This window comes from Patagioenas fasciata, chromosome 32, assembly GCF_037038585.1.
Source record: "Patagioenas fasciata isolate bPatFas1 chromosome 32, bPatFas1.hap1, whole genome shotgun sequence".
Classification (NCBI taxonomy): domain Eukaryota; kingdom Metazoa; phylum Chordata; class Aves; order Columbiformes; family Columbidae; genus Patagioenas; species Patagioenas fasciata.
In genome coordinates, this window is record NC_092551.1 from 3625149 (window position 1) to 3651899 (window position 26751).

Here is a 26751-nt window from a genome sequence, read left to right on the forward strand (position 1 = left end):
AGATGTGCCCCCCCCCCGTTTAGATGCAGCTGCGGCCCCGTCCTGTCCACCTGTGGCTCCTCCCTCCCCAGACCCCGCCCTCTTCCCACTCGTCAGCCAATCGCCGCCGCCAGCCCATCCTGTGGGCGTGGTCTCGCGCAGCGCCCCGCACACGGGGTGGAGGCGTGTGGGCGTGGCGGGCGGAGAACCAATGGCAGCGCGCGTCTCTGCGGCCCAATGGGAGGCGGCGGCTCTGCGGGGCGCAGGAAGGCAGAACGGGAGCGGGACCGGTGCGAACGGGACCGGGACCGGGAGCGGGAACGGGGACGGGACCGGGAAGGGGAACGGGAACGGGAACGGGAACGAGCGGGACTGGAGGAGCGGGACCCGGGGCCGGTGCGAGCCAGGGGGGCGGGACTGGGGGCCGAGGGGTGGGGGACGGCGGCTGTGGGGGTCAGAGCCTGCGAGGTGGGGCCTGTCGGGGTGTCCGGGCCTGTGGGGACCGGGGGGTCCAGGGGTGGGGGTCGGGATGTGAGGGGGAGGAGGTTTTGGGGGGGGTCCAGGATCTGTGGGGCTGGGGATGTGGAAGGACAGGGGATGTGGGGCTGGGGGGGTCGGGGTGTGTGGGGCTGAGGGGGTCGGGGTGTGTGGGTTGGGGGGGTCGGGGTGTGTGGGGCTGGGGGGGTCGGGGTGTGTGGGGCTGGGGGGTCAGGGTGTGTGAGGCTGGGGGGGTCGGGGTGTGTGGGGCTGGGGGGTCAGGGTGTGTGGGGCTGGGGGGGTCGGGGTGTGTGGGGCTGGGGGGGTCGGGGTGTGTGGGGCTGGGGGATGTGGGGGTCAGGGTGTGTGGGTTGGGGGGTCAGGGTGGGTGGAGTTGGGGGGGTCAGGGTGTGTGGGTTGGGGGTCAGGGTGTGTGGGGCTGGGGGGGTCAGGGTGTGTGGGTTGGGGGTCAGGATGTGTGGGGCTGGGGGGTCATGATGTGTGCGGCTGGGGGGTGAGGGTGTGTGGGTTGGGGGGGTGAGGGTGTGTGGGTTGGGGGGGTCGGGGTGTGCAGGGCTGGGGGGTCAGAGTGTGTGGGTTGGGGGGTCGGGATGTGTGGGTTGGAGGGGCCAGGATCTGTGGGGCTGGGGAATGTGGGGGTCAATGTGTTTGGGGCTGAGGGGGGGCAGAATATGTGGGGTTAAGAAGCCCTGGGGTGGGGGGGGTCAGAATCTGTGGGGCTGGGGAATGTGGGGGTCCGGGCGTTTGGGGCTGGGGGAGCAGGGTCTGTGGGTTTTACCGATTGCTTTTATTCTCTTGTTGATTTATTTTGTTACTGATTTGCTGGATTTCATAGATTTCTCTCTAAATATCTTCATCCGTTTCTCTTGGTCCTTTATCGACGTCTGGTTTTTTATTCCGTTCATTTTTGCTTCGATCCCTTTCCTCTCCCACCGATTCCTTTCATTTTTGCGTTGGTTTCTTTCATTTTTGCGTTGGTTTCTTTCATTTTTGTGCTGGTTTCTTTCATTTTTGTGCTGGTTTCTTTCATTTTTGCTTTGGTTTCTTTCCTTTCCCATCGTTTCCCTTCATTTCCGTTTCGCTCTCTTCCCTTCCCCCCCATTCCTTTCACTTCCCACCCGTTCCTTTCACTTTGGCACCGATCTCTTCCCTTCCCGTGGTTTCTGGTGCGATTGTGATTCCCGGTGTGATTGATCGCGATTCCCGGTGTGATTGATTGTGATTCCCAGTGTGATCGCGGTTCCCAGTGTGATTGACTGTGATTCCCGCTGTGATCGTGATTCCCAGTGCAATTGAGGTTCCCGGTGTGATTGATCGCGGTTCCCGCTATGACCGCGGTTCCCACTGTGATCGATTGTGATTCCCGCTGTGATCGCAGTTCCTGGTGTGATTGATCGTGGTTCCCACTGTGATTGTGGTGATCGCAGTTCCCGGTGTGATCGTGATTCCCGGTGTGATCGTGGTTCCCCATGTGATTGATTGTGATTCCCGGTGCGATTGTGATTCCTGGTGCGATTGTGATTCCTGGTGCGATTGTGATTCCCGGTGTGATCGTGATTCCCAGTGCAATTGAGGTTCCCGGTGTGATTGATCGCGGTTCCCGCTGTGATCGGTTGTGATTCCTGGTGTGACCGCGGTGGTTCCCGGTGTGATTGACCGCGGTTCCCGCTGTGATCGGTTGTGATTCCTGGTGTGACCGCGGTGGCTCCCGGTGTGATTGACCGCGGTTCCCGCTGTGATCGGTTGTGATTCCTGGTGTGACCGCGGTGGCTCCCGGTGTGATTGATCGCGGTTCCCGCTGTGATCAGTTGTGGTTCCTGGTGTGACTGCGGTGGTTCCCGGTGTGATTGACCGCGGTTCCCGCTGTGATCGGTTGTGATTCCTGGTGTGACCGCGGTGGCTCCCGGTGTGATTGACCGCGGTTCCCACTGTGATCGGTTGTGGTTCCTGGTGTGACTGCGGTGGTTCCCGGTGTGATTGACCGCGGTTCCTGCTGTGATCGGTTGTGGCTCCCAGTGTGACCGTGGTTCCCGCTGTGCAGGTCTCCATGTCGCTGTGCCGGCGCTCAGGACCGCGCGGGCGGCGCGAGGCCGAAGGCTCCGGCCTGCGGGTGCGGCTGCTCCGGGACCCCGAGGACAACGCCGACGGCGACGCCGACGACGATGACGGAGCCGCGGGGCCGCGGTGGCGCCGGTTCCACGGGACGCCCAGCGCCGAGGAGATCTGCGTGCGGCTGGCGCGGGGGCTCGGTCAGGACCCCCACCCCACACCCACTTTGGGGGCGTTTGTCCCAAAAACGGGGGCTCGGTCAGGAACCCCCACCCCGCACCCTTTTGGGGCATTTGTCCCAAAAATGGGGGCGCGGGGGTCGGTCAGGACCCCCACCCCACACCCACTTTGGGGGCGTTTGTCCCAAAAATGAGGGCTTGGTCAGGACCCCCACCCCACACCCACTTTGGGGGCATTTGTCCCAAAAACGGGGGCGCGGGGCTCGGTCAGGACCCCCCACCCCACACCCTTTTGGGGGCGTTTGTCCCAAAAACGGGGGCGCGGGGGTCGTTCAGGACCCCCCACCCCGCACCCTTTGGGGGGCTTTTGTCCCAAAAACAAGGGCTTGATCAGGACCCCCCACCCCGCACCCTTTGGGGGGCGTTTGTCCCAAAAACAAGGGCTTGATCAGGACCCCCCACCCCACACCCTTTTGGGGGCGTTTGTCCCAGAAATGGGGGCTCGGTCAGGACCCCCCACCCCGCACCCTTTTGGGGGCATTTGTCCCAAAAACGGGGGCGCAGGGGCTCAGGGGAAAATCCCAGCGGGGGAGGGGGGCAGAAAATCCAATTTCCCTGCGTTTTTTGGTCAGAAAATCACATTTCTAGGTGTGTTTTTTGTAAGAAAATCAGATTTCTGGGCGTGTTTTCTGTCAGAAAATCGGATTTCTGGCTGTTTTTTTGTCAGAAAATCGGATTTCCGGGGGTTTCTTTGCAAGGAAATTGGAATCCTAGCGGTGTTTTTGTGAGAAGATGGGATTTGGGATGGGGTGGGGGAATTGGGTGACAAGCACGGGTGTCCGTCTGTCCGCTCTGAGGGCTGTTGTCCCTCTGTCTGTCCGGTCTGAGGGCTGTTGTCCCTCTGTCTGTCCACTCTGAGGGCTGTTGTCCGAGTGTCTGTCCGCTCTGAGGCCTGTTGTCCGGCTGTCTGTCTGCTCTGAGGGCTGTTGTCCGAGTGTCTGTCCGCTCTGAGGGCTGTTGTCTCTCTGTCTGTCCGCTCTGAGGGCTGTTGTCCGACCGTCTGTCCGCTCTGAGGGCTGTTGTCCGAGTGTCTGTCCGCTCTGAGGGCTGTTGTGCGGCCGTCTGTCCGCTCTGAGAGCTGTTGTCCCTCTGTCTGTCCACTCTGAGGGCTGTTGTCCCTCTGTCTGTCCACTCTGAGGGCTGTTGTCCCTCTGTCTGTCCGCTCTGAGGGCTGTTGTCCGAGTGTCTGTCCGCTCTGAGGGCTGTTGTGCGGCCGTCTGTCCGCTCTGAGAGCTGTTGTCCCTCTGTCTGTCCACTCTGAGGACTGTTGTCCCTCTGTCTGTCCGCTCTGAGGGCTGTTGTCCGAGTGTCTGTCTGCTCTGAGGGCTGTTGTGCGGCCGTCTGTCCGCTCTGAGAGCTGTTGTCCCTCTGTCTGTCCACTCTGAGGACTGTTGTCCCTCTGTCTGTCCGCTCTGAGGGCTGTTGTCCCGGTGTCTGTCCGCTCTGAGGGCTGTTGTCCGAGTGTCTGTCCGCTCTGAGGGCTGTTGTCCGGGTGTCTGTCCGCTCTGAGGGCTGTTGTCCCGGTGTCTGTCCTCTCTGAGGGCTGTTGTCCCTCTGCCTGTCCTCTCTGAGGGCTGTTGTCCGCCTGTTGTGTCGCAGGGATCACGCCGCTGTGCTGCAGCCTGTTCGCCCTGTACGACCCCCAGCGCGGGCTGTGGATCCCCCCGAACCACCGCTTCCACGTCACCGCCGACACCGACGTCCGCCTGCTCTTCCGCATGAGGTCAGCCCTTCCCGCCTTTTTACCCCGTTCCCGCCTTTTTACCCCATTCCCGCCCCTTTTTCTTACCCCGTTCCCGCCCCTTTTTCTTACCCCGTTCCCGCCCTTTTTCTTACCCCGTTCCCGCCCCTTTTTCTTACCCCGTTCCCGCCCTTTTTCTTACCCCGTTCCCGCCCTTTTTCTTACCCCGTTCCCGCCCCTTTTTCTTACCCCGTTCCCGCCCTTTTTCTTACCCCGTTCCCGCCCCTTTTCTTACCCCGTTCCCGCCCTTTTTCTTACCCCGTTCCCGCCCTTTTTCTTACCCCGTTCCCGCCCTTTTTCTTACCCCGTTCCCGCCCTTTTTCTTACCCCGTTCCCGCCCTTTTTCTTACCCCGTTCCCGCCCCTTTTTCTTACCCCGTTCCCGCCCTTTTTCTTACCCCGTTCCCGCCCCTTTTTCTTACCCCGTTCCCGCCCCTTTTTCTTACCCCGTTCCCGCCCCTTTTTCTTACCCCGTTCCCGCCCCTTTTTCTTACCCCGTTCCCGCCCTTTTTTACCCCGTTCCCGCCCTTTTTCTTACCCCGTTCCCGCCCTTTTTCTTACCCTGTTCCCGCCCTTTTTCTTACCCTGTTCCCGCCCCTTTTTTACCCCGTTCCCGCCCCTTTTTTACCCCGTTCCCGCCCCTTTTCTTACCCTGTTCCCACCCTTTTTTCTTACCCTGTTCCTGCCCCTTTTTACCCCATTTCTGCCCTTTTTTACCTCCCCCATTCCCGCCTTTTTTTTCCCTCATTCCCACCTTTTTTTTTCCCCTCATTCCCGCCCTCTTTACTCCATTCTCACCTTTTTTTACCCCATTCCCACCCTTTTTACCCCATTTCTGCCTTTTTACCCCATCCCCACCCTTTCCACTCCATTCCCGCCTTTTTACCTCATTCCCGCCTTTTTTTTTACCCCATTCCTGCCCTTTTTACCCCGTTCCAACCCTTTTTACCCCATTCTCACCTTTTTGTACCCCGTTCCCGCCCTTTTTCCCTCATTCTCACCTTTTTTACCCCATTCCCACTCTCTTTACTCCATTCTCACCTTTTTTTACCCCATTCCCATCTCTTTTACCTCATTCCCACCTTTTTTACCTCATTCCTCTTTTTTTTACCCCATTCCCGCCCTTTTTACCCCATTCCCGCCCTTTTCACCCCATTCTCACCTTTTTTACCCTGTTCCCGCCCTTTTTTTACCCCATTCCCACCCTTTTTACCCCATTCCCATCTCTTTTACCTCATTCCCACCTTTTTTACCTCATTCCTCTTTTTTAACCCCATTCCCGCGCTTTTTACCCCATTCCCACCCTTATTTTTTACCCCATTCCCGCCCTTTTTACCCCATTCCCTCCTTTTTCACCTCATTCCCTCCTTTTTCACCTCATTCCCTCCTTTTTTACCTCATCCGTGCCTTTATTACCCCATTCCCGCCCTTTTTACCCCATTCCCACCCTTATTTTTTACCCCATTCCCGCCCTTTTTACCCCATTCCCGCCCTTTTTACCCCATTCCCGCCCTTATTTTTCACCTCATTCCCTCCTTTTTCACCTCATTCCCTCCTTTTTTACCTCATCCGTGCCTTAATTACCCCATTCCCGCCCTTTTCCCCCCATTTTCCCGTTCCCCCCACTCCTCCCAATTTCCCTTCCCGCTCCCCAGCTTTAACTGATTTACTTTCCCAAGATATTAAAGCTATTTTAGCCTTTCCCCCTCATATTTCTGAGGGTTTCCTCCCCAACCTCTGCCCTTTTAGGCCGAAAAAGCCATTTTCCTCCCCTTCAGCTTCACCCATTCCCCCCTTTTTCCGGTGCTTTTCAGCGGGGAAAACTCCCCACAACAATTTATCACACGCATTAATTAATTAACGATTGTGGTTGCATTTTTACACCAAAACGTGCAAAAGCAACCCCAAAAATGCCCATTTTGGCGGCAGGAATCGCCGCTCTCCGCGGCCACGAACCCCCCACCAAACCCCGCTTTGGCCAGCGCTCCCGCCCCGGGGCGGAAGGAAAAGGGTGGGAAAAGGCGATTTATGGGCAAAACGGGGTCTGGAAGCGAACCTGGGGTGTGATTTTCGGCTCTTTGGCCCCTCCAGGTTCTATTTCCGCAACTGGCACGGGCTGGATGAGAAGGAGCCGGCCGTTTGCCGCGGCGGTGCCCGGCACGGCGATGCCCGCCAGGAGAAGCCGCACGGAGGGGCTTTGCTGGATAAATCCTCCTTCGAGTACCTGTTCGAGCAGGTAAACCCGGCTTTCCCTCCCTCCCGCCATCCCCAGGGCGTTCTGGGCTTGCTTTGAGGCCACACGCAGGTGGAGTTTTGCCCCCCGATGGCGTTGGTCCCGCTCCGGAGCTGAGAGGGGACCCCGTTACACCCTGGGAATGGGAACAAAGCACCCGGAGCTTTGTTCCCCCCGTTTTGCGGGAGAACAATGGACTCCAGCAGCTCTATGGGAGTTATAGGCTGAAGCTGTTTAGTGCAAAGCCCGATCAGGTTATATGGTCTCAAACTGCTGGTTTTGTAGTTATGTTATACTTGGATGGTTAGATTATACATTTCTCTAGCTAATACGCGCTTGGTTTTAATCTTAACCCTTTCCCTTAGCCTAACCCCAACCCCAATCCTTAGCCTAACCCCAACCCTAACCCTAACACTAATCCTAATCCTTACCGTAACCCTTACCCTTAGCCTAATCCTAATGCTAATCTTAACCCTTACCCTAATCCTTACCCTAACCCTAAACCTTAGCCTAACCCCAGTCCTAATCCTAACCCTAATCCTTACCCTAACCCTAATCCTTACCCTAACCCTAACCCTTACTCTAACCCTAATCCTTAGCCTAACCCCAACCCTAATCCTAATCCTTACCATAACCCTTACCCCAACGCTAATCCTAACCCTTACTCTTAGCTTAATGCTAATCCTAATCCTAACCCTAAACCTTAGCCTAACCCCAACCCCAATCCTAACTCTAACCCTTGCCCTTAGCCTAACCCTAGCGCTTACCCTAACCCTAATCCTTAGTTTAACCCCAACCCTAATCCTAACCCTAATCCTAATCCTTACCGTAACCTTTACCCCAATCCTAACCCTAACCCTTACCCTTAGCCTAATCCTAATGCTAATCCTAATCCTAATCCTTACCCTAAACCTTAGCCCAACCCCAATCCTAACCCTAACCCTTACCCTTAGCCTAATCCTAACCCTAACCCCAACCCTAACCCTAATCCTAACCCTTACCGTAACCCTTACCCTAATCCTAACTCTAAACCTAATCCTAATCCTTACCGTTACCCTAACCCTAATCCTAACCCTTACCCTTAGCCTAATCCTAATGCTAATCCTAATCCTAACCCTTACCCTGGTCCTTACCCTAACCCTAAACCTTACCCCAACCCCAACCCCAATCCTAACCCTTAGCCTTAGCCTAACCCTAACCCTTGCCCTTAGCCTAACCCTAACCCTTAGCCTAACCCTAACCCTTAGCCTAACCCTAACCCTTGCCCTTGCCCTTAGCCTAACCCACGTTTGCTGACAGATGTTTTTTAATCCGTGTTTGCTAATCCACGCTCGGTTTTAATCTCACACGCTCATCACCTCCCATATCTCCCCACAAACCACTTTACCTCCTCATCCTCCTCCTCCATCACCTTCATTCCTCCTCATCCTCCTCCTCCATCACCATTTATGTGGCCAAGCACCTTTCCGTGCCCCTCCCCTCGATCAGCTCCACGTGCTCCGCGGACGTCCGCCCCGCGCCCCTTAACGACCCCGCTCTCGTTAACAGGGCAAGTACGACTTCATCAACGACGTGGCGCCCCTGCGGGACGCGCAGGGCGAGCAGGAGCTGCAGCGCTTCAAGAACGAGTGCCTGGGCATGGCCGTGCTGCACCTGTCCCACGTCGCCCTCACGCGCGGCCTCTCCCTCGAGGACGTGGCCCGCAAGTACAGGTGATGGTTTTCGGCCTTGTTGTGCTCTCTGTCCTCACCGGGAGCCGCTCTGGGGCTGTTTTAATGACAGAGGGATCGTCAGCGGCTCCTTCACCTCTTTTAATGACAGAGGGATCATCAGCGGCTCCTCCACCTCTTTTAATGATAGAGGGATCATCAGCAGCTCCTCCACTGCGTATTTTGGTTCCTCACCCTTTTCTCCTTGTCCTCCTCACCATGAGCGACACTGGAGCCGTTTCATGCGATGGAGACATTGGTGTCTCCTCCACCGCGTATTTTGCTTCCTCGCCCTTATTTCCTTGTCCTCCTCATCCTGAGCGACTCTGGGGCCACTTCACATGATGGAGACATTGGTGTCTCCTCCACCACATATTTTGCTTCCTCGCCCTTTTCTCCTTGTCCTCCTCACCATGAGCGACTCTGGAGCCGTTTCACGTGATGGAGACATCGGCAGCTCCTCCACCACATATTTTGCTTCCTCACCCTTTTCTCTTTGTCCTCCTCACCATGAGCGACTCTGGAGCCATTTCATGCGATGGAGACGTTGGTGTCTCCTCCACCGCGTATTTTGCTCCCTCGCCCTTTTCTCCTTGTCCTCCTCACCATGAGCGACTCTGGGGCCATTTCACGCGATGGAGACGTTGGTGTCTCCTCCACCGCGTATTTTGCTTCCTCACCCTTATTTCCTTGTCCTCCTCATCCTGAGCGACTCTGGGGCCACTTCACATGATGGAGACATTGCTGTCTCCTCCACCACATATTTTGCTCCCTCGCCCTTATTTCCTTGTCCTCCTCACCATGAGCGATTCTGGAGCCGCTTCACACGATGGAGACATCGGCGTCTCCTCCACCACATATTTTGCTTCCTCACCCTTTTCTCTTTGTCCCCCTCACCATGAGCGACACTGGAGCCATTTCATGCAGTGGAGACATCGGTGTCTCCTCCACCGCGTATTTTGCTTCCTCACCCTTATTTCCTTGTCCTCCTCATCCTGAGCGACTCTGGGGCCACTTCACATGATGGAGACATTGGTGTCTCCTCCACCACATATTTTGCTTCCTCGCCCTTTTCTCCTTGTCCTCCTCACCATGAGCGATTCTGGAGCCGCTTCACACGATGGAGACATCAGCGTCTCCTCCACCACATATTTTGCTTCCTCACCCTTTTCTCTTTGTCCTCCTCACCATGAGCGACTCTGGGGCCACTTCACACGATGGAGACATCGGCGGCTCCTCCACCACGTATTTTGCTTCCTCGCCCTTATTTCCTTGTCCTCCTCACCATGAGCGACTCTGGGGCCATTTCATGCGATGGAGACATTGGTGTCTCCTCCACCGCGTACTTTGCTTCCTCGCCATTATTTCCTTGTCCTCATCACCATGAGCGACTCTGGAGCCGTTTCATGTGATGGAGACATCGCCGGCTCCTCCACCGCGTATTTTACTTCCTTGCCCTTATTTCATTGTCCTCCTCACCATGAGCGACTCTGGAGCCGTTTCATGCGATGGAGACATTGGCGTCTCCTCCACCACATATTTTGCTTCCTCACCCTTATTTCCTTGTCCTCCTCACCATGAGCGACTCTGGAGCCATTTCATGCAGTGGAGACATCGGTGTCTCCTCCACCGCGTATTTTGCTTCCTCACCCTTATTTCCTTGTCCTCCTCATCCTGAGCGACTCTGGGGCCACTTCACATGATGGAGACATTGGTGTCTCCTCCACCACATATTTTGCTTCCTCACCCTTTTCTCCTTGTCCTCCTCACCATGAGCGATTCTGGAGCCGCTTCACACGATGGAGACATCAGCGTCTCCTCCACCACATATTTTGCTTCCTCACCCTTTTCTCTTTGTCCTCCTCACCATGAGCGACACTGGAGCCATTTCAAGCGATGGAGACATTGGTGTCTCCTCCACCGCGTATTTTGCTCCCTCGCCCTTATTTCCTTGTCCTCCTCACCATGAGCGACTCTGGGGCCGCCTCACGCGATGGAGACATCGCCGGCTCCTCCGCCGCGTATTTGCCACCCCCACCCGCCACCCCTTTCCCGATCGCACCCCTTTCCCCCCGCAGCTTCAAGAACTGCATCCCGCGCTCCTTCCGCCGCCAGCTCCAGCAGAACAGCTACCTGACGCGGTTCCGCCTCAAGAGCGTCTTCCGGCGCTTCGTGCGGCGCTTCCAGCGGCACACGGTGGGCGCCGGGCGGCTCACGGCGCAGGACGTCATGTACAAGTACCTGGCCACGCTGGAGCAGCTCGCCCCGCGCTTCGGCGCCGAGGTCTTCCCCGTGCTGTCCTTGGACACCTCCTCGGAGGGGGAGAGGGCACAGCTGGGCGCCAACGGGGGGCGCTCGCCCCCCAAAGAGCCGCTGGTCACCCACGAGCTCCTCGTCACCGGGACGAGCGGGATCCAGTGGCGCCCGGTGCCCGCGGAGGTAATTGGGTGGGTGGGATGAGGCGCTTTTGCCCAAATCCCACCCAAATCCCACCCAAATCCCACCCGACGCCGTCTCCTTTCCCACGTTTCCCCCTCCTCGTGCTCCCAGTTTGACCATTAACACGCAGCTGATGGTTTGGCGTCTCCCGCCCCAGCAGAGCCTCGAGGGCTTTTCCCAGCGCGGATATTTCGGGCGAAGGAGCGGGAGCCAAGAGGCGGAAACCAAAGCGGAGCAGCGGAACGAGGCGAAATGGGCCCATTTCTGCGATTTCCGGGAAATCACGCACGTGGTGGTCAAGGACAACAGGGTCAGCGTCCACCGGCAGGACAACAAGTGCCTGGTGAGCGGGGCCTTTTCCGGCGCCGGGCCCCAAACTCGGCGAGTTTCCCGCTGGCGTTTTGGGGGGGAAGAACGAGGATGTTCGATGGGGTTGATCCCCAAAATGCCTTCCCAGGAGCTGCTCCTCCCGTCGGCGCCGGTGGCGCTGTCGCTGGTCTCGTTGCTGGACGGGTATTTCCGCCTCACGGCCGATTCCAGCCACTACTTGTGCCACGAGGTGGCTCCTCCGCGCCTCGTCATGAGCATCCTGAACGGCATCCACGGCCCCATGCAGTAAGTGGCTTCGTCTGGATGTTTTGGGGACGTCAGGGGGATGGCTCCGGGTCCTCAGGGCGCTTGCCGACCGTAGATGTGGCGACAGAATCGCCTCAGGGTCCAAAGTGGCGCCAGAATCATCTCAGGGCCAAAATGGCGCCAAAATTACCTCAAGGATCAAAATGGCGCCAGAATCACCTCAGGGTCCAAAATGGCGCCAGAATCACCTCAGGGCCCAAAATGGCGCCAAAATTACCTCAAGGATCAAAATGACGCCAGAATCGCCTCAGGGTCCAAAATGGCGCCAGAATCGCCTCAGGGCTCCAAAATGGCGCCAAAATTACCTCAGGGCTCCAAAATGGCGCCAAAATTACCTCAAGAATCAAAATGGCGCCAGAATCACCTCAGGGCCCAAAATGGCACCAAAATTACCTCAAGGATCAAAATGGCGCCAGAATCACCTCAGGGTCCAAAATGGCGCCAGAATCACCTCAGGGCTCCAAATGGCGCCAAAATCACCTCAGGGCTCCAAATGGTGCCAGAATCACCTCAGGGCTCAAAATGGCGCCAGAATCACTTGAGGGCTCCAAATGGTGCCAGAATCACCTCAGGGCTCCAAAATGGCGCCAAAATTACCTCAAGGATCAAAATGGCTCCAGAATCACCTCAGGGCCCAAAATGGCGCCAGAATCGCCTCAGGGCTCCAAATTGGCGCCAGAATCACCTCAGGGCTCCAAATTGGCGCCAGAATCACCTCATGGCCCAAAATGGCACCAGAACCACCTCATGGCCCAAAATGGCACCAGAACCACCTCAGGGCTCCAAATGGCTCCAGAACCACCTCAGGGCTCCAAATGGCTCCAGAACCGCCTCGGGGCTCCAGATGGCGGTGTCACGCGCCCTGTGGTTCCCCTTCCCGCAGGGAGGAGTTTGCTCTGGCCAAGCTGCGGTGCGCGGAAGCCGAGGACGGGCTCTACGTGACGCGCTGGAGCGTCCTGGACTTCAACAGGATCATTCTGTCCGTGGCCAAGAGGAGCGCGCAGCCGGTGCGGGGTTTAGTTAAACCCAGGCCGTTCAGTGCAGGGCCTGGTCAGGTTGTATGGTCTTAAACTGCTGGTCTGGGAGTTAGGTTGTACTTGGTAGTTATAGTTAGATTGTGTGCTGCTTGCCTTTCTCTAGCTGACCCTAATCCTGACCCTAATCCTGACCCTGACCCTTACCCTAACCCTAATCCTTACCCTAACCCTAATCCTTAGCCTAACCCTAATCCTAACCCTTACCTTTAGCCTAACCCTAATCCTAACTCTTACCCTAACCCTAATCCTTAGCCTAACCTCAACCCTAATCCTAACCCTAATCCTGACCCTGACCTTTAGCCTAATCCTAACCCTTACACTTACCCTAACCCTAATCCTTAGCCTAACCCCAACCCTAATCCTAATCCTTATTGTAACCCTTACCCTTACCATTATCCTAACCCTAATCCTAACCCTTACCCTTAGCCTAATCCAAATCTAATCCTAACCCTTACCCTAACCTTAATCCTTAGCCTAATTCTAACCCTAATCCTAACCCTTGCCCTAATCGTAGTCCTAATCCTTACCCTAACCCTACCCTTACCTAATCCTAACCCTAACCCTAATCCTTAGCCTAACCCCAACCCTAATCCTAACTCTAATCCTTACTGTAACCCTTACCCTTACTGTTACCCTTAGGCTAATCCAAATCTAATCCTAATCCTAACCCTTACCCTAACCGTAATCCGTAGCCTAATCCTAACCCTAACCCTAATCATAGTCCTAATCCTTACCCTAATCCTAACCCTACCCTTAGCCTAATCCCAATCCTAACCCTAATCCTTAGCCTAACCCCAACCCTAATCCTAATCCTTACTGTAACTCTCACCCTTACTGTTACCCTAATCCTAACCCTTACCCTTAGCCTAATCCAAATCTAATCCTAACCCTTACCCTAACCCTTGCCCTTAGCCTGATGGGGCATTGGGGCGATCGGGACGATGGGGTGATTGGGTGATGGGGCATTGGGACGATGGGGCGACAGGGAATTGGGGCAATGGGGCGATCCGGGCAATGGGGCAATTGGGATGATGGGGCGATTGGGGTGATGGGGCGATTGAGGCATTGGGGCAATCGGGGCGATTGGGGCAATCGGGGCGATGGGGTGATGAGGCGATGGAGTGATGGGGCGATTGGGTAATGGGACGATTGGGGTGCTTGGGGCAATTGGGGTGATGGGGTAATCGGGGTGATGGGATAATCAGGGTGATGGGGCACTGGGGTGATGGGGTGACAGGGTGATCAGGGCGACGGGATGATTGGGTGATAGGGCGATGGGGTGATTGGGGTGATGGGGTGATCGGGGCGATGGGGCAATGGAGCATTGGGGCGATGGGGCATTGAGGCGATTGGGGTGATCGGGATGATGGGGTGATTGGGGCAATCGGGACAATGGGGCAATCAGGGCAATGGGGCATTGGGGCGATCGGGGCAATGGGGCAATCAGGGCGATTGGGGCGATGGGGCATTGGGGCGATCAGGGCAATCAGGGCGATTGGGGCGATCGGGACGATGGGGCGATTGGGGATGTGCGACGTCCCCGTGCCATCGTTTCTCTTCAGCAGGAGCAGGGCGCCCTCAAGTACAGGCAGTTCCGCATCCAGCTCAAGGACGACTCCTTCGCGCTGGAAGGCTGGGAGCGGGAGTTCCCCACGCTGCGCGAGCTCCTGGACGCGCTCAAGGGCTGCACGCTCCGCTCCGGCCACGAGAGCTTCACGGTGAAGCGCTGCTGCCCGCCGGCGCCGGGAGGTGCGGTGTCCCCGTCTCCTCCCATCGCGCTCGAGCACCGAGGGTGTCCGGCACCTCCGGGGGTTCAACCTCCATGTTTGCCCCGCCCCGGCAGAGGTCTCGGACCTGCTGATCGTGCGGAGGGTGAAGGACGACGCCAAGCGGATCCTGAACCTGAGCCAGCTCAGCTTCCACCAGATCCGCAAGAACGAGATCATGCAGGCGAGTGGGCCGCCGGACGGGTTTTGGGGGGCCAGTGGGGTTTTTGGGGGGCCAGTGGGGTTTTTGGGGGGCCAGTGGGGTTTTTATGTGGCCAACAGGGTTTTTGGGGGGCCAGTGGGGTTTTTGGGTGGCCAGTGAGGTCTTTGAGGAGCCAGTGGGGTCTTTGGGGGACCAGTGGGGTCTTTGGAGGGCCAGTGCGGTCTTTGGGTGGCCAACAGGGTTTTTGGGGGGCCAACAGGGTTTTGGGGGGGCAGTGAGGTCTTTGGGGGGCCGGTGGGGTCTTTGGGGGGCCGGTGGGGTTTTTGGGTGGCCAACAGTGTTTTTGGGGGGCTGGTGAGGTTTTTGGGGGGCCAACAGGGTCGTTGGGGGGCCAGTGGGGTCTTTGGGGGGCCAGTGAGGTTTTTGGGGGGCCAACAGGGTTTTTGGGGGTCAGCGGGGTTTTTGGGGGTCAGCAGGGTTTTTGGGGGTCAGCGGGGTTTTTGGGGTGCCTAACACCCCCCGTTGTTGTCCCCATGGCTGCAGCGAGCCCACCTGGGCCAGGGCACCCGCACCAACATCTACGACGGGGTGCTGAGCGTCTGCGGCGGCGCCGGCGCCGACGACGAGGCCAAGGCCGAGGGTTTCTGCACCGAGCAGAACAACAACAGCCGCCAGATGCGCGTGGTGCTCAAAGTGCTGGACCCCAGCCACCGGGACGTCGCCCTGGTGGGTCCCGCCTTGGCCTGGCGGGAAGGACACGGGAAACGGGCCGGAACAGCCCCGAGTGCGGCGCCATGTTGAGCCCCGAGGCAATTCTGGCGCCACGTTGAGCCCTGAGGCGGTTCTGGCGCCACGTTGAGGCGCTCGGGGGTCGCTCCCCGGTCGTTTCCGCGGTGCCGTGACCCCGTGCCTTGTCTCCCGCAGGCGTTTTTCGAGACGGCCAGCCTGATGAGCCAGGTGTCGCACGTGCACCTGGCGTTCGTGCACGGCGTGTGCGTGCGAGGCTCCGAGAGTGAGTCCGGGCCCCTCCAGAGCCCCCGGCCCCCCCAGCCCCGGCGCTGGCCCCAACACGCGGCTGTTTTCCCCCAGACATCATGGTGGAGGAGTTTGTGGAGCACGGGCCCCTGGACGTGCTGCTGCGCAAGGAGAAGGGGCGGGTCGGCGTGGCCTGGAAGATCACCGTGGCCAAGCAGCTGGCCAGTGCCTTGAGCTACCTGGTACCTTCCCCTTCCTCCCCCTCTTCCTTCCCCTTCCTCCCCCTCTTCCTTCCCCTTCCTCCCCCTCTTCCTTCCCCTTCCTCCCCCTCTTCCTTCCCCTTCCTCCCCCCCTTCCCTTCCTCCCCCCCTTCCCTTCCTCCCCCCTTCCCTTCCTCCCCCCTTCCCTTCCTCCCCCCCTTCCCTTCCTCCCCCCCTTCCCTTCCTCCCCCCTTCCCTTCCTCCCCCCTTCCCTTCCTCCCCCCCTTCCTCTCACTTTCATTCTCCTCTTCCTCCCCATCTTCCTCCCCCTTTCATTCTCCTCTTCCTCTCCCCTTCCTCCCCTCTTCCCCTTCCTCCCCTCTTCCCCTTCCTCCCCTGCTCCTCTTCCTCTCCCCTTCCTCCCTTCTCCCCTCTCCCTTCTCCCCTCTCCCTTCTCCCCTCTCCCTTCTCCCCTCTCCCTTCTCCCCTCTCCCTTCTCCCCTCTCCCTTCTCCCCTCTCCCCTCTCCCCTCTCCCCTTCTTCTCTCCTTCTTTTCCCTTTCCCCTTCCTTCTCTCCTTCTTTTCCCTTTCCCCTTCCTTCTCTCCTTCCTTTCCCTTTCCCCTTCTCTCCTTCCTTTCCCTTTCCCCTTCTTTCTCTCCTTCCTTTCCCCTTCCTTCTCTCCTTCCTCTCCCCTTCCTCCTCCTCTTCACTCCCTCATCCCCGGAGCTCCCACAAACCTCAAGCGCCTCCCGCCCTCTCCGGAGCCTCCCTGTTGTGTCCCAGGAGTTGGAGTGGCTGGGCCAACCCTCCCCTTCCCGCGCGGGGAAGAACAACGTGACCAGGACGGTTACAGCCGCGCTCTTCCCTCTTCTCAACGCTTCCTCTCCCGCTCGCTTCCTCAGGAGGACAAGAACCTGGTGCACGGCAACGTGTGCGCCAAGAACGTCCTGCTGGCCAGGAGGGGGCTGGAGGACGGATCCGCGCCCTTCGCCAAGCTCAGCGACCCCGGCGTCAGCTTCGCCGTGCTCTCGCGGGAAGGTACTCGCTCATTTTGAGCCGAAAAGCCCCCAATCCGGGTGTTTTCTCCCCCAAAGCCGTGCGTCGGGGCTTTTCCGGCCGCATTCCCGTGCACGTGGCCGCGTTTCCCGCAGAGCGCGTGGAGCGGATCCCCTGGATCGCCCCGGAGTGCGTGCGGGACGCGGGGAACCTCAGCACGGCCGCCGATAAATGGAGCTTCGGCACCACGCTGCTGGAGATCTGCTTCGACGCCCACGTCCCGCTCAAGGAGCGCACGCCCTCCGAGGTCACCTCCTCCTCCTCTCCTCCTCCTCCTCTCCTCCTCCTCCTCTCCTCCTTTCCTCCTCCTCTCCTCCTTTCCTCCTCCTTTCCTCCTCCTTTCCTCCTCCTTTCCTCCTCCTTTCCTCCTCCTTTCCTCCTCCTCTCCTCCTCCTCTCCTCCTCCTCTCCTCCTCCTCTCCTCCTCCTCTCCTCCTCCTCTCCTCCTCCTCTCCTCCTCCTCTCCTCCTCTCCTCCTTTCCTCCTTTCCTCTTCCTCCTCCTTTCCTCTTCCTCCTCCTTTCCTCTTCCTCCTCCTTTCCTCTTCCTCCTCCTTTCCTCTTCCTCCTCCTTTCCTCTTCCTCCTCCTTTCCTCTTCCTCCTCCTTTCCTCTTCCTCCTCCTTTCCTCTTCCTCCTCCTTTCCTCTTCCTCCTCCTTTCCTCCTCCTTTCCTCTTCCTCCTCCTTTCCTCCTCCTTTCCTCTTCCTCCTCCTTTCCTCTTCCTCCTCCTTTCCTCTTCCTCCTCCTTTCCTCTTCCTCCTCCTTTCCTCCATTCCTCCTCCTTTCCTCCATTCCTCTTCCTCCTCTTTTCTTCCTCCTCTTTTCTTCCTCCTCCTCTTTTCTTCCTCCTCTTTATCTCCTTCCTCCTCTCTTCCTCCTCTTCTTTATCTTCTTCCCCTTCTCCTCCTCCTCTTTTCCTCCTCTATCTCCTCCTCCTCCTCCTCTTTTCCTCCTCTCTTCCTCTCCTCTCTCCATCCCCATCTCCTCCCCTCCACACCGGATCCCACACCATTTACCCCCATCTGTCTGTCTGTCCTTCCCCAGAAGAAGCGTTTCTATGAGAAGCAGAATCCAATCCCACCCTCTCACCCCGTCTGTCTGTCTGTCCTTCCCCAGAAGGAGCCTGCTCCCAGCTCTCACCCCGTCTGTCTGTCTGTCCATCCCCAGAAGGAGCCTGCTCCCCCCTCTCACCCCGTCTGTCTGTCTGTCCTTCCCCAGAAGGAGCCTGCTCCCACCTCTCACCCCGTCTGTCTGTCTGTCCATCCCCAGAAGGAGCCTGCTCCCACCTCTCACCCCGCCTGTCTGTCTGTCCATCCCCAGAAGGAGCCTGCTCCCCCCTCTCACCCCGTCTGTCTGTCTGTCCTTCCCCAGAAGGAGCCTCCTCCCACCTCTCAACCCGTCTGTCTGTCTGTCCATCCCCAGAAGGAGCCTGCTCCCACCTCTCACCCCGTCTGTCTGTCTGTCCATCCCCAGAAGGAGCCTGCTCCCCCCTCTCACCCCGTCTGTCTGTCTGTCCATCCCCAGAAGGAACCTATTCCCACCTCTTACCCCACCTGTCTGTCTGTCCATCCCCTGAAGGAGCCTGCTCCCCCCTCTCACCCCGTCTGTCTGTCTGTCCATCCCCAGAAGGAGCCTGCTCCCCCCTCTCACCCCGTCTGTCTGTCTGTCCATCCCCAGAAGGAGCCTGCTCCCCCCTCTCACCCCGTCTGTCTGTCTGTCCATCCCCAGAAGGAGCCTGCTCCCCCCTCTCACCCCGTCTGTCTGTCTGTCCATCCGCAGAAGGAGCGTTTCTACGAGAAGCGGCACCGCCTGCCGGAGCCGTCGTGCCGGGCCCTGGCCGCCCTCACCTCCCGCTGCCTCAACTACAGCGCGGGCGAGCGTCCGTCCTTCCGCACCGTGCTGCGCGACCTCACGCGCCTGCAGCCCCGCGGTGAGGGACCGGGAACGCCGGGAACCACCAGGAACGGGGCTGGGGAACCACCGGGAACGGGCACGGGGCTGGGGAACGGGTGGGAATGGGCACGGGGCTGGGAAACGGGGGGGAATGGGCACGGGGCTGGGGAATGGGCACGGGGCTGGGAAATGGGCAGGAACGGGCACGGGGCTGGGGAACGGGTGGGAACGGGCACGGGGCTGGGGAACGGGTATGGGGCTGGGGAATGGGCAGGAATGGGCACGGGGCTGGGGAATGGACATGGGGCTGGGGAGCGGGTGGGAAAGGGCATGGGGCTGGGGAATGGGCATGGGGCTGGGGAGCGGACATGGGGGTGGGAAAGGGCACAGGGCTGGGGAACAGGTGGGAACGGGCACAGGGCTGGGGAACGGGCATGGGGCTGGGGAATGGGGGAGAACGGGCATGGGGCTGGGGAACGAGTGGGAAAGGGCATGGGGCTGGGGAACGGGCACGGGGCTGGGGAACGGGGGAGAACGGGCATGGGGGTGGGGAACGAGTGGGAAAGGGCACGGGGCTGGAGAATGGGCACGGGGCTGGGGAATGGGGGAGAACAGGCATGGGGGTGGGGAACGAGTGGGAAAGGGCATGGGGCTGGGGAACGGGTGGGAAAGGACACGGGGCTGGGGGAGGGGTGGGAGCGTGCAAGCACGTCTCCCGGTTCCCAGACCTGGTGGACGTCTCGTCGGTGAACCCCGAGTTCCCCGTGTCCGACCCCACCGTGTTCCAGAAGAGGTACCTGAAGAAGATCCGCGAGCTGGGGGAGGTGAGTGAGCAGCTGAGACCGAACCCCAAAATGCGACCGAACCTCCAGACTGAGACCCAAACCCCCACATTGAGACCAAACCCCCCAGACTGAGACCGAACCCCCACATTGAGACCAAACCCCCCAGACTGAGACCGAACCCCCACATTGAGACCAAACCCCCCAGACTGAGACCGAACCCCCCACACTGAGACCGAACCCCCCACATTGAGACCAAACCCCCCACATTGAGACCAAAACCCCACATTGAGACCAAACCCCCACATTGAGACCGAACCCCCACACTGAGACCAGAACCCCCCAATTGAGACCGAACCCCCCACATTGAGACCGAACCCCCCACATTGAGACCGAACCCCCACACTGAGACCAGAACCCCCCAATTGAGACCGAACCCCCCACATTGAGACCGAACCCCCCACACTGAGACCAAAACTCCACATTGAGACCAAAACCCCCCAACTGAGACTGAACCCTGACACTGAGACCAAAACCCCCCAGACTGAGACCGAACCCCCCACATTGAGACCAAACCCCCCACACTGAGACCAAACGCCCACATTGAGACCAAAAGCCCCAATCTGAGACCGAACCCCCACATTAAGACCGAAACCCCCAAATTCTGCCTCCAGATTCCTCAGGGCGGGGAAAGCAGGTGAGGGAATTTATAGCCCCACATCAGGAGCTACTTCTGGGGCAAAATCCCCAATTTGGGGGCTTTTTCCTCCCTGGGGAGTTTCTCAACCTATACAAGGAGCTTCCAGAGAGGCTGGTTTGGGTTTGGAGCAGCTTCTTCTGGGGCAAAACACCCGATTTTGGGGCATTTCCTCCCCAGGGAGTTTATGGACGCATATGAGAGGGGCAGTTTTTGGTTTGGAGCAGCTTCTTCTGGGGCAACCCACCCGATTTTGGGTGTTTTTGACGGCAGGGCCACTTCGGGAAGGTGGGGCTGTACTGCTACGACCCCGGCAACGACGGCACCGGGGAGATGGTGGCGGTGAAGTCGCTCAAGGCCGGGTGCAGCCGCCAGCTCCTCAGCAGCTGGAAGCGCGAGATCGAGATCCTCAAGACGCTTTACCACGAGAACATCGTCAAGTACAAGGGCTGCTGCAGCGAGCAGGGTGGGGGACACGGGGGACCCCGGGGGGCTCTGCTGGGGTCACCAGTGCGGTCTGGGGAGCTTTTGGGAGGGTGGAAGGGGGGAAGTGGCCTCTGGGGGAGCTGGGGGCGGTGGTGGCTGTGGGGGTCACGCGCTGCTTCGGCTTCTTGGCCTCTTCCTCTTCCTCCTCTTGCCTTCCTCCTCTTGCCTTCCTCCCTCCTTTCCTCCTTGCCTTCCTCCCTCCTTTCCTCCTTCCCTTCCTCCCTTCTTTCCTCCTTCCCTTCCTCCCTTCTTTCCTCCTTCCCTTCCTCCCTTCTTTCCTCCTTCCCTTCCTCCCTTCTTTCCTCCCTCCCTTCCTCCTCCTCCCTCCCTTCCTCCTCCTTCCTCCCTTCCTCCTCCTTCCTCCCTTCCTCCTCCTTCCTCCCTTCCTCCTCCTTCCTCCTTCCTCCTCCTTCCCTTCCTCCCTTCCTTCCTCCTTCCCTTCCTCCCTTCCTTCCTCCTTCCCTTCCTCCTTCCCTTCCTCCCTTCCTTCCTCCTCCTTCCCTTCCTCCTCCCTCCCTTCCTCCTCCTCCCTCCCTTCCTCCTCCTCCCTCCCTTCCTCCTCCTCCCTCCCTTCCTCCTCCTCCCTCCCTTCCTCCTCCCTTCCTCCTCCCTTCCTCCTCCCTTCCTCCTCCCTTCCTCCTCCCTTCCTCCTCCCTTCCTCCTCCCTTCCTCCTCCCTTCCTCCTCCTTCCTCCTTTCCTCCCTTCTTCCTCCTTTCCTCCCTCTTCTTTCCTTCCTTCTTCATCTTCTTTTCCTCCTCCCTCCTCCCCTCCATTTCCCCCCCGTTCCCCCCCCATTTCCCCCCTGTTCCCCCTCCATTTCCCCCCCGTTTCCCCCTCATTTCCCCCCCGTTTCCCCAGGGGATCAGGTTGTCCGGCTCATCATGGAGTACGTGCCCCTGGGCAGCCTGCGGGATTTCCTGCCCAAGCACCAGCTCAGCCTGGGCCACCTCCTGCTCTTCGCCCAGCAGATCTGCGAGGTACCCCCAAAAACGGCGCCGACCCCCCCAAAAACGGCACCGACCCCCCCAAAAACGGCGCCGACCCCCCCAAAAACGGCGCCGACCCCCCACAATGTTTCCAACCTGTTCCAGTTGCCTCCAAACCCCTCCAAAAATGGCTCCAACTTGCCCCAAAGTGCCTCTGGGACCCCCTCAAAATGCCTCTGACCCCCCCAAATTCTCCCAGATTGGCTTGAACACCCCCTAAAATGGCTTTACCCCCCCCAGATTTGGCTCTAATCCCCCCAAAATGCCTCTGACTCCCCCAAATCGGCTCTAACTCCCCCCCAAATTGCCTTTAACTCCCCCCAAAATGCCTCTGAGCCCCCCAGAATGCCTCTAACACCCCCAAAATGGTTCTGACCCCCCCCAATTTGGCTCTAATTGCCCCAAAATGGCTCTGACACCCCCAAAATGCCTCTAACACCCCCCAAAATGGTTCTGACCCCCCCCCGATTTGGCTCTGACCCCCTCAGGCATCTCCAACAGGCCCCAAATTGGCTCTAATTCCCCCCTAAAATGGCTCTAATTCTCCCCTAAAGTAGCTCTAACCCCCCTCAAATTGCTCTAACTCCCCTAAAATGGCTCTGACACCCCCAAAATTGTTCTGAACCCCCCCCGATTTGGCTCTGACCCCCTCAGGCATCTCCGACAGGCCCCAAATTGACTCTAATTCCCCCCTAAAATGGCTCTAATTCTCCCCTAAAGTAGCTCTAACCCCCCTCAAATTGCTCTAACTCCCCTAAAATGGCTCTGACACCCCCAAAATTGTTCTGAACCCCCCCCCGATTTGGCTCTGACCCCCTCAGGCATCTCCGACAGGCCCCAAATTGACTCTAATTCCCCCCTAAAATGGCTCTAATTCCCCCCTAAAGTAGCTCTAACCCCCCTCAAATTGCTCTAACTCCCCTAAAATGGCTCTGAAACCCCCAAAATTGTTCTGACCCCCCCCGATTTGGCTCTGACCCCCTCAGGCATCTCCAACAGGCCCCAAATTGGCTCTAATTCCCCCCTAAAATGGCTCTAATTCCCCCTAAAGTTGCTCTAACCCCCCTCAAATTGCTCTAACACCCCTAAAATGGCTCTGACCCCCCCAAAACACCTCTGACCCCCCCAATCGCCCCCCCCAGGGCATGGCGTACCTGCACTCCCTGCACTACATCCACCGCGACCTGGCCGCCCGCAACGTGCTGCTGGAGAACGAGAACGTGGTGAAGATCGGCGACTTCGGCTTGGCCAAAGCCGTCCCCGAGGGCCACGACTACTACCGGGTGCGCGAGGACGGGGACAGCCCCGTGTTCTGGTGAGCGTCCCCCCCTTTTTCCCCCTGGGGGGGCCGTTTTTGGGGTGCGGGGGGGGTTAACGGTGCCGCCCAGGTACGCGCTCGAGTGTCTCAAGGAGTGTAAGTTCTATTACGCCTCCGACGTTTGGTCCTTCGGGGTGACGCTCTACGAGCTGCTGACGCGCTGCGACCCGGCCCAGAGCCCCCCCGTGGTGAGTGGACACCCCCCTGGGGGGGCAAAGCGGTTTGGGGGGGGTTGAGGTGTTTTGGGGGGGCGTAGAGACAATTTGGGGGAGTTAAAGGTGATTTGGGGGCAGTTAAAGGTGTTTTGGAAGGGGTTAAACACAAGGGGGTCAGAGGTGTTTGGGGGGGTCAGAGGTGTTTGGGGGGGTCAGAGGCTTTTTGGGGGGATCAGAGGCATTTGGGGGGATCAGAGGCATTTGGGGGGGGTTGAGGTGTTTTGGGGGGGCGTAGAGACATTTTGGGGGAGTTAAAGGTGATTTGGGGGCAGTTAAAGGTGTTTTGGAAGGGGTTAAACACAAGGGGGTCAGAGGCGTTTGGGGGGGGCAGAGGCATTTGGGGGGGTCAGAGGCATTTGGGGGGGGTTGAGGTGTTTTGGGGGGGCATAGAGACAATTTGGGGGAGTTAAAGGTGATTTGGGGGCAGTTAAAGGTGTTTTGGAAGGGGTTAAACACAAGGGGGTCAGAGGTGTTTGGGGGGGTCAGAGGTGTTTGGGGGGATCAGAGGCATTTGGGGGGGGTTGAGGTGTTTTGGGGGGGCGTAGAGACAATTTGGGGGAGTTAAAGGTGATTTGGGGGCAGTTAAAGGTGTTTTGGAAGGGGTTAAACACAAGGGGGTCAGAGGCTTTTTGGGGGGGTCAGAGGCATTTGGGGGGATCAGAGGCATTTGGGGGGGGTTGAGGTGTTTTGGGGGGGCATAGAGACAATTTGGGGGAGTTAAAGGTGATTTGGGGGCAGTTAAAGGTGTTTTGGAAGGGGTTAAACACAAGGGGGTCAGAGGTGTTTGGGGGGGTCAGAGGCTTTTTGGGGGGATCAGAGGCATTTGGGGGGATCAGAGGCATTTGGGGGGGGTTGAGGTGTTTTGGGGGGGCAGAGACAATTTGGGGGAGTTAAAGGTGTTTTGGGGGCGGTTAAAAGTGATTTGGGGGCAGTTAAAGGTGATTTGGAAGGGGTTAAAGCCATTTTGGGGGGGTTAAAGACGGGGGTCAGAGGCTTTTGGGGGGGTGTCAGAGGAATTGGGGGGGTCAGAGGCATTTGGGGGGGGTCAGAGCCGATTTGGGGGGGTTACAGGTGGTTTGGGGGCAGTTAAAGGTGTTTTGGAAGGGGTTAAAGCCATTTAGGGGGGATTAAACACAAGGGGGTCAGAGGCTTTTTGGGGGGGGGTCAGAGGAATTGGGGGGGGTCAGAGGCATTTGGGGGGGTTCAAGCCATTGTAAGGGAGTCAGAGCCTTTTTTTCGGGGGGGGTCAGAGGCATTTTGGGGGGAATTAAGGGCATTTTTGGGGAGCTAAAGGCATTTTGGGGTGGATCGAACCATTAGGGGGGTAAATGCATTGAGGGGTCAGAGCCATTTGGGGGGTTTTAGACCCATTTTGGGGGGGGTTAGAGCACTTTGGGGGGGTCAGAGCCATGGGGGGGCCCCCCAGTGATTTTTTCCCCGATTTGGGGGTTTTTTCCCCCAGAAGTTCCTGGAGCTGCTGGGGGCGACTCAGGGCCAGATGACGGTGCTGCGGCTGCTGGAGCTGCTGGAGAGGGGGGGGCGGCTGCCCAGCCCCCCCGGCTGCCCCTGCGAGGTGGGGGGGACGGGGAAATGGGGGGGACTGGGAAGTGGGGAAAATGGGGGGAAATGGGGAAAAGCAGGAAGAGACAAACCCCTGTTCCCACCTCTTTTTTCTCCCCTTATTCCCCTCTCCATTATTCCCCCCCCCTTATTTCCCCTTACTCCCCCCCTTATTTTCCCCCATTATTCCCCCCCTTATTTCCCCCCCTTATTTCCCCCCTTATTTCCCACCCATTTCCTCCTTGATTTCCCCCCCTTATTCCCCCCCCCTTGTTCCCTCCTCCCTTTATCCCCCCCTTATTTCCCCCCCTTATTTCCCCCCCTTATTTCCCCCCCTTATTTCCCCCCCTTATTTCCCCCCCTTATTTCCCCCCCTTATTTCCTCCTCCCAATTTCCCCCCCCTTATTTCTTCCCCCCTTATTTCTTCCCCCCCCATTTTCCCCCCTTATTTTTCTCCCCCTTCTTCTCTCCCCCCCTTATTTCTTGCCCCCCCTTATTTTCCCCCATATTTCCTCCCCCCTTTTTCCCCCCGTTATTTCCTCCCCCCAATTTCCCCCCCTTATTTCTTCCCTCTTCTTCTCTCCCACCCTTATTTCCCCCCAATTTCCCCACCCCCAATTTCCCCTCCCTTATTCCCCCCCCCAATTTCCCCCCTCTTATTTGTTCCCACCTTATTTGTTCCCCCCCTTATTTGTTTCCCGCCCTTATTCCCCCCCCCAATTTCCCCCCTTATTTGTTTCCCCCCCAATTTCCCCTCCCTTATTTCTTCCCAATTTCCCCCCCCTTATTTGTTTCCCCCCTTATTTGTTTCCCACCCTTATTCCCCCCCCAATTTCCCCCCCTTATTTGTTCCCCCCCTAATTTCCCCTCCCTTATTTCTTCCCCCCAATTTCCCCCCCAATTTCCCCCCCCTTATTTGTTTCCCCCCTTATTTGTTTCCCCCCTTATTTGTTTCCCCCCTTATTTGTTTCCCACCCTTATTCCCCCCCCAATTTCCCCCCCTTATTTGTTCCCCCCCCAATTTCCCCTCCCTTATTTCTTCCCCCCATTTCCCCTCCCTTATTTCTTCCCCCCAATTTCCCCCCCTTATTTGTTCCCCCCCCAATTTCCACTCCCTTATTTCTTCCCCCCATTTCCCCTCCCTTATTTCTTCCCCCCATTTCCCCCCCCTTATTTGTTTCCCCCCTTGTTTGTTTCCCCCCCTTATCCTCCCCCCATTTCCCCCCGATCTTTCTCCGCCCGTTACACCCCCCGTCCGCCAGGTGTCGCTGCTGCTGCAGAGCTGCTGGGCGCCGTCGGCCGCGTTCCGCCCGCCGTTCCGCTCGCTGGTGCCCGTGCTGCGCAGCCTGCAGCTCAAGTACCGCACCCAGGCCCCCTCCGTCTTCAGCCTCTGCTGAGGGGGCCCCCAAAACACCTCCCACCCCCCAAAAAATGCCATGGCCGGGGGGGGCGGGGCACAGCCTGATGCCCCTTCCCCCGCAGCTTGGGTTGTCCTGGAAAATGAGGAAATGGGGTTGAGGGGGGAGCAGCGCTTGGGGGGCCCCCCCATGACCCCCCCCCCGCATCGTGCCTGTTCTCACCGCCAAACACTGTGAATGACATGGGGGGGGACCCCCCCAAATTTAGGGCCTTACACCCCCCCCTCCACCCCCCGCCTTCCGCTTCCATGCTGGGGGGGGGGCACTTCAGGGGACCATGGGCTGCTGGGATTTAGGGTGCCCCCCCCCCACCCCCCAGATAGGATTTGGGCTGCCCCCCCCCCCCAAGAATGGGGGTGCAGCAAAAGAATTTGGCACTTTATTGGGGTTTATTGGGTTTGTGCCCCCCCCCGGGTGGGACTTGGCGGGGGGGGAAGTTCCCCCCATCCTCTGTCCCCCCCCCTTGGCCTGGTTGCTCCCCCAGGGCTGGTTTTGGGGTGCTGGGGGGGGTTGTTTCTCCCCTCCCCGTTATTTATTGCCTGTTGTCTGCCCCCTTACCCACCCCCCCCCAATAAATGATGTAACAGCCCCTCCCTCTCTGCCTGAGGGGGTCGTTGGGGGGTGGGGGTGTCCCTATAGGCTATTGGGGGGTCTGGGGGTCCCTATAGGGTGGGTG

At 58.5% G+C, this 26751-nt stretch overlaps 1 protein-coding gene across 1 annotated transcript; it reads left to right on the forward strand.

Annotated features, from left to right (window-relative positions):
* The first annotated feature begins 306 nt into the window (after positions 1-306).
* TYK2 (tyrosine kinase 2) lies at positions 307-26691 on the forward strand. Its single transcript, XM_071800670.1, has 24 exons — positions 307-375; positions 2519-2726; positions 4365-4488; positions 6597-6741; positions 8287-8450; positions 10526-10886; positions 11044-11229; positions 11344-11501; positions 12406-12529; positions 14122-14308; positions 14403-14509; positions 15032-15214; positions 15413-15500; positions 15578-15705; positions 16567-16702; positions 16816-16967; positions 18498-18648; positions 19338-19435; positions 20364-20556; positions 21436-21554; positions 22706-22878; positions 22952-23069; positions 24559-24669; positions 25920-26691. The coding sequence occupies exons 2-24, from the start codon at positions 2525-2527 to the stop codon at positions 26052-26054; spliced, it is 3543 nt and encodes a 1180-aa protein (XP_071656771.1). The 5' UTR covers positions 307-375; positions 2519-2524; the 3' UTR covers positions 26055-26691.
* Positions 26692-26751: the final 60 nt, after the last annotated feature.

Excerpts from the sequence above, each read along its gene's own strand:
- TYK2 (XM_071800670.1), top strand. The coding sequence starts at position 2,525 with ATGTCGCTGTGCCGGCGCTCAGGACCGCGCGGGCGGCGCGAGGCCGAA. Across the intron at positions 19,436-20,363 it reads AGATCCGCGAGCTGGGGGAG|GGCCACTTCGGGAAGGTGGG; the intron begins GTGAGTGAGCAG and ends TTTTGACGGCAG. Across the intron at positions 20,557-21,435 it reads GGGCTGCTGCAGCGAGCAGG|GGGATCAGGTTGTCCGGCTC; the intron begins GTGGGGGACACG and ends CCGTTTCCCCAG.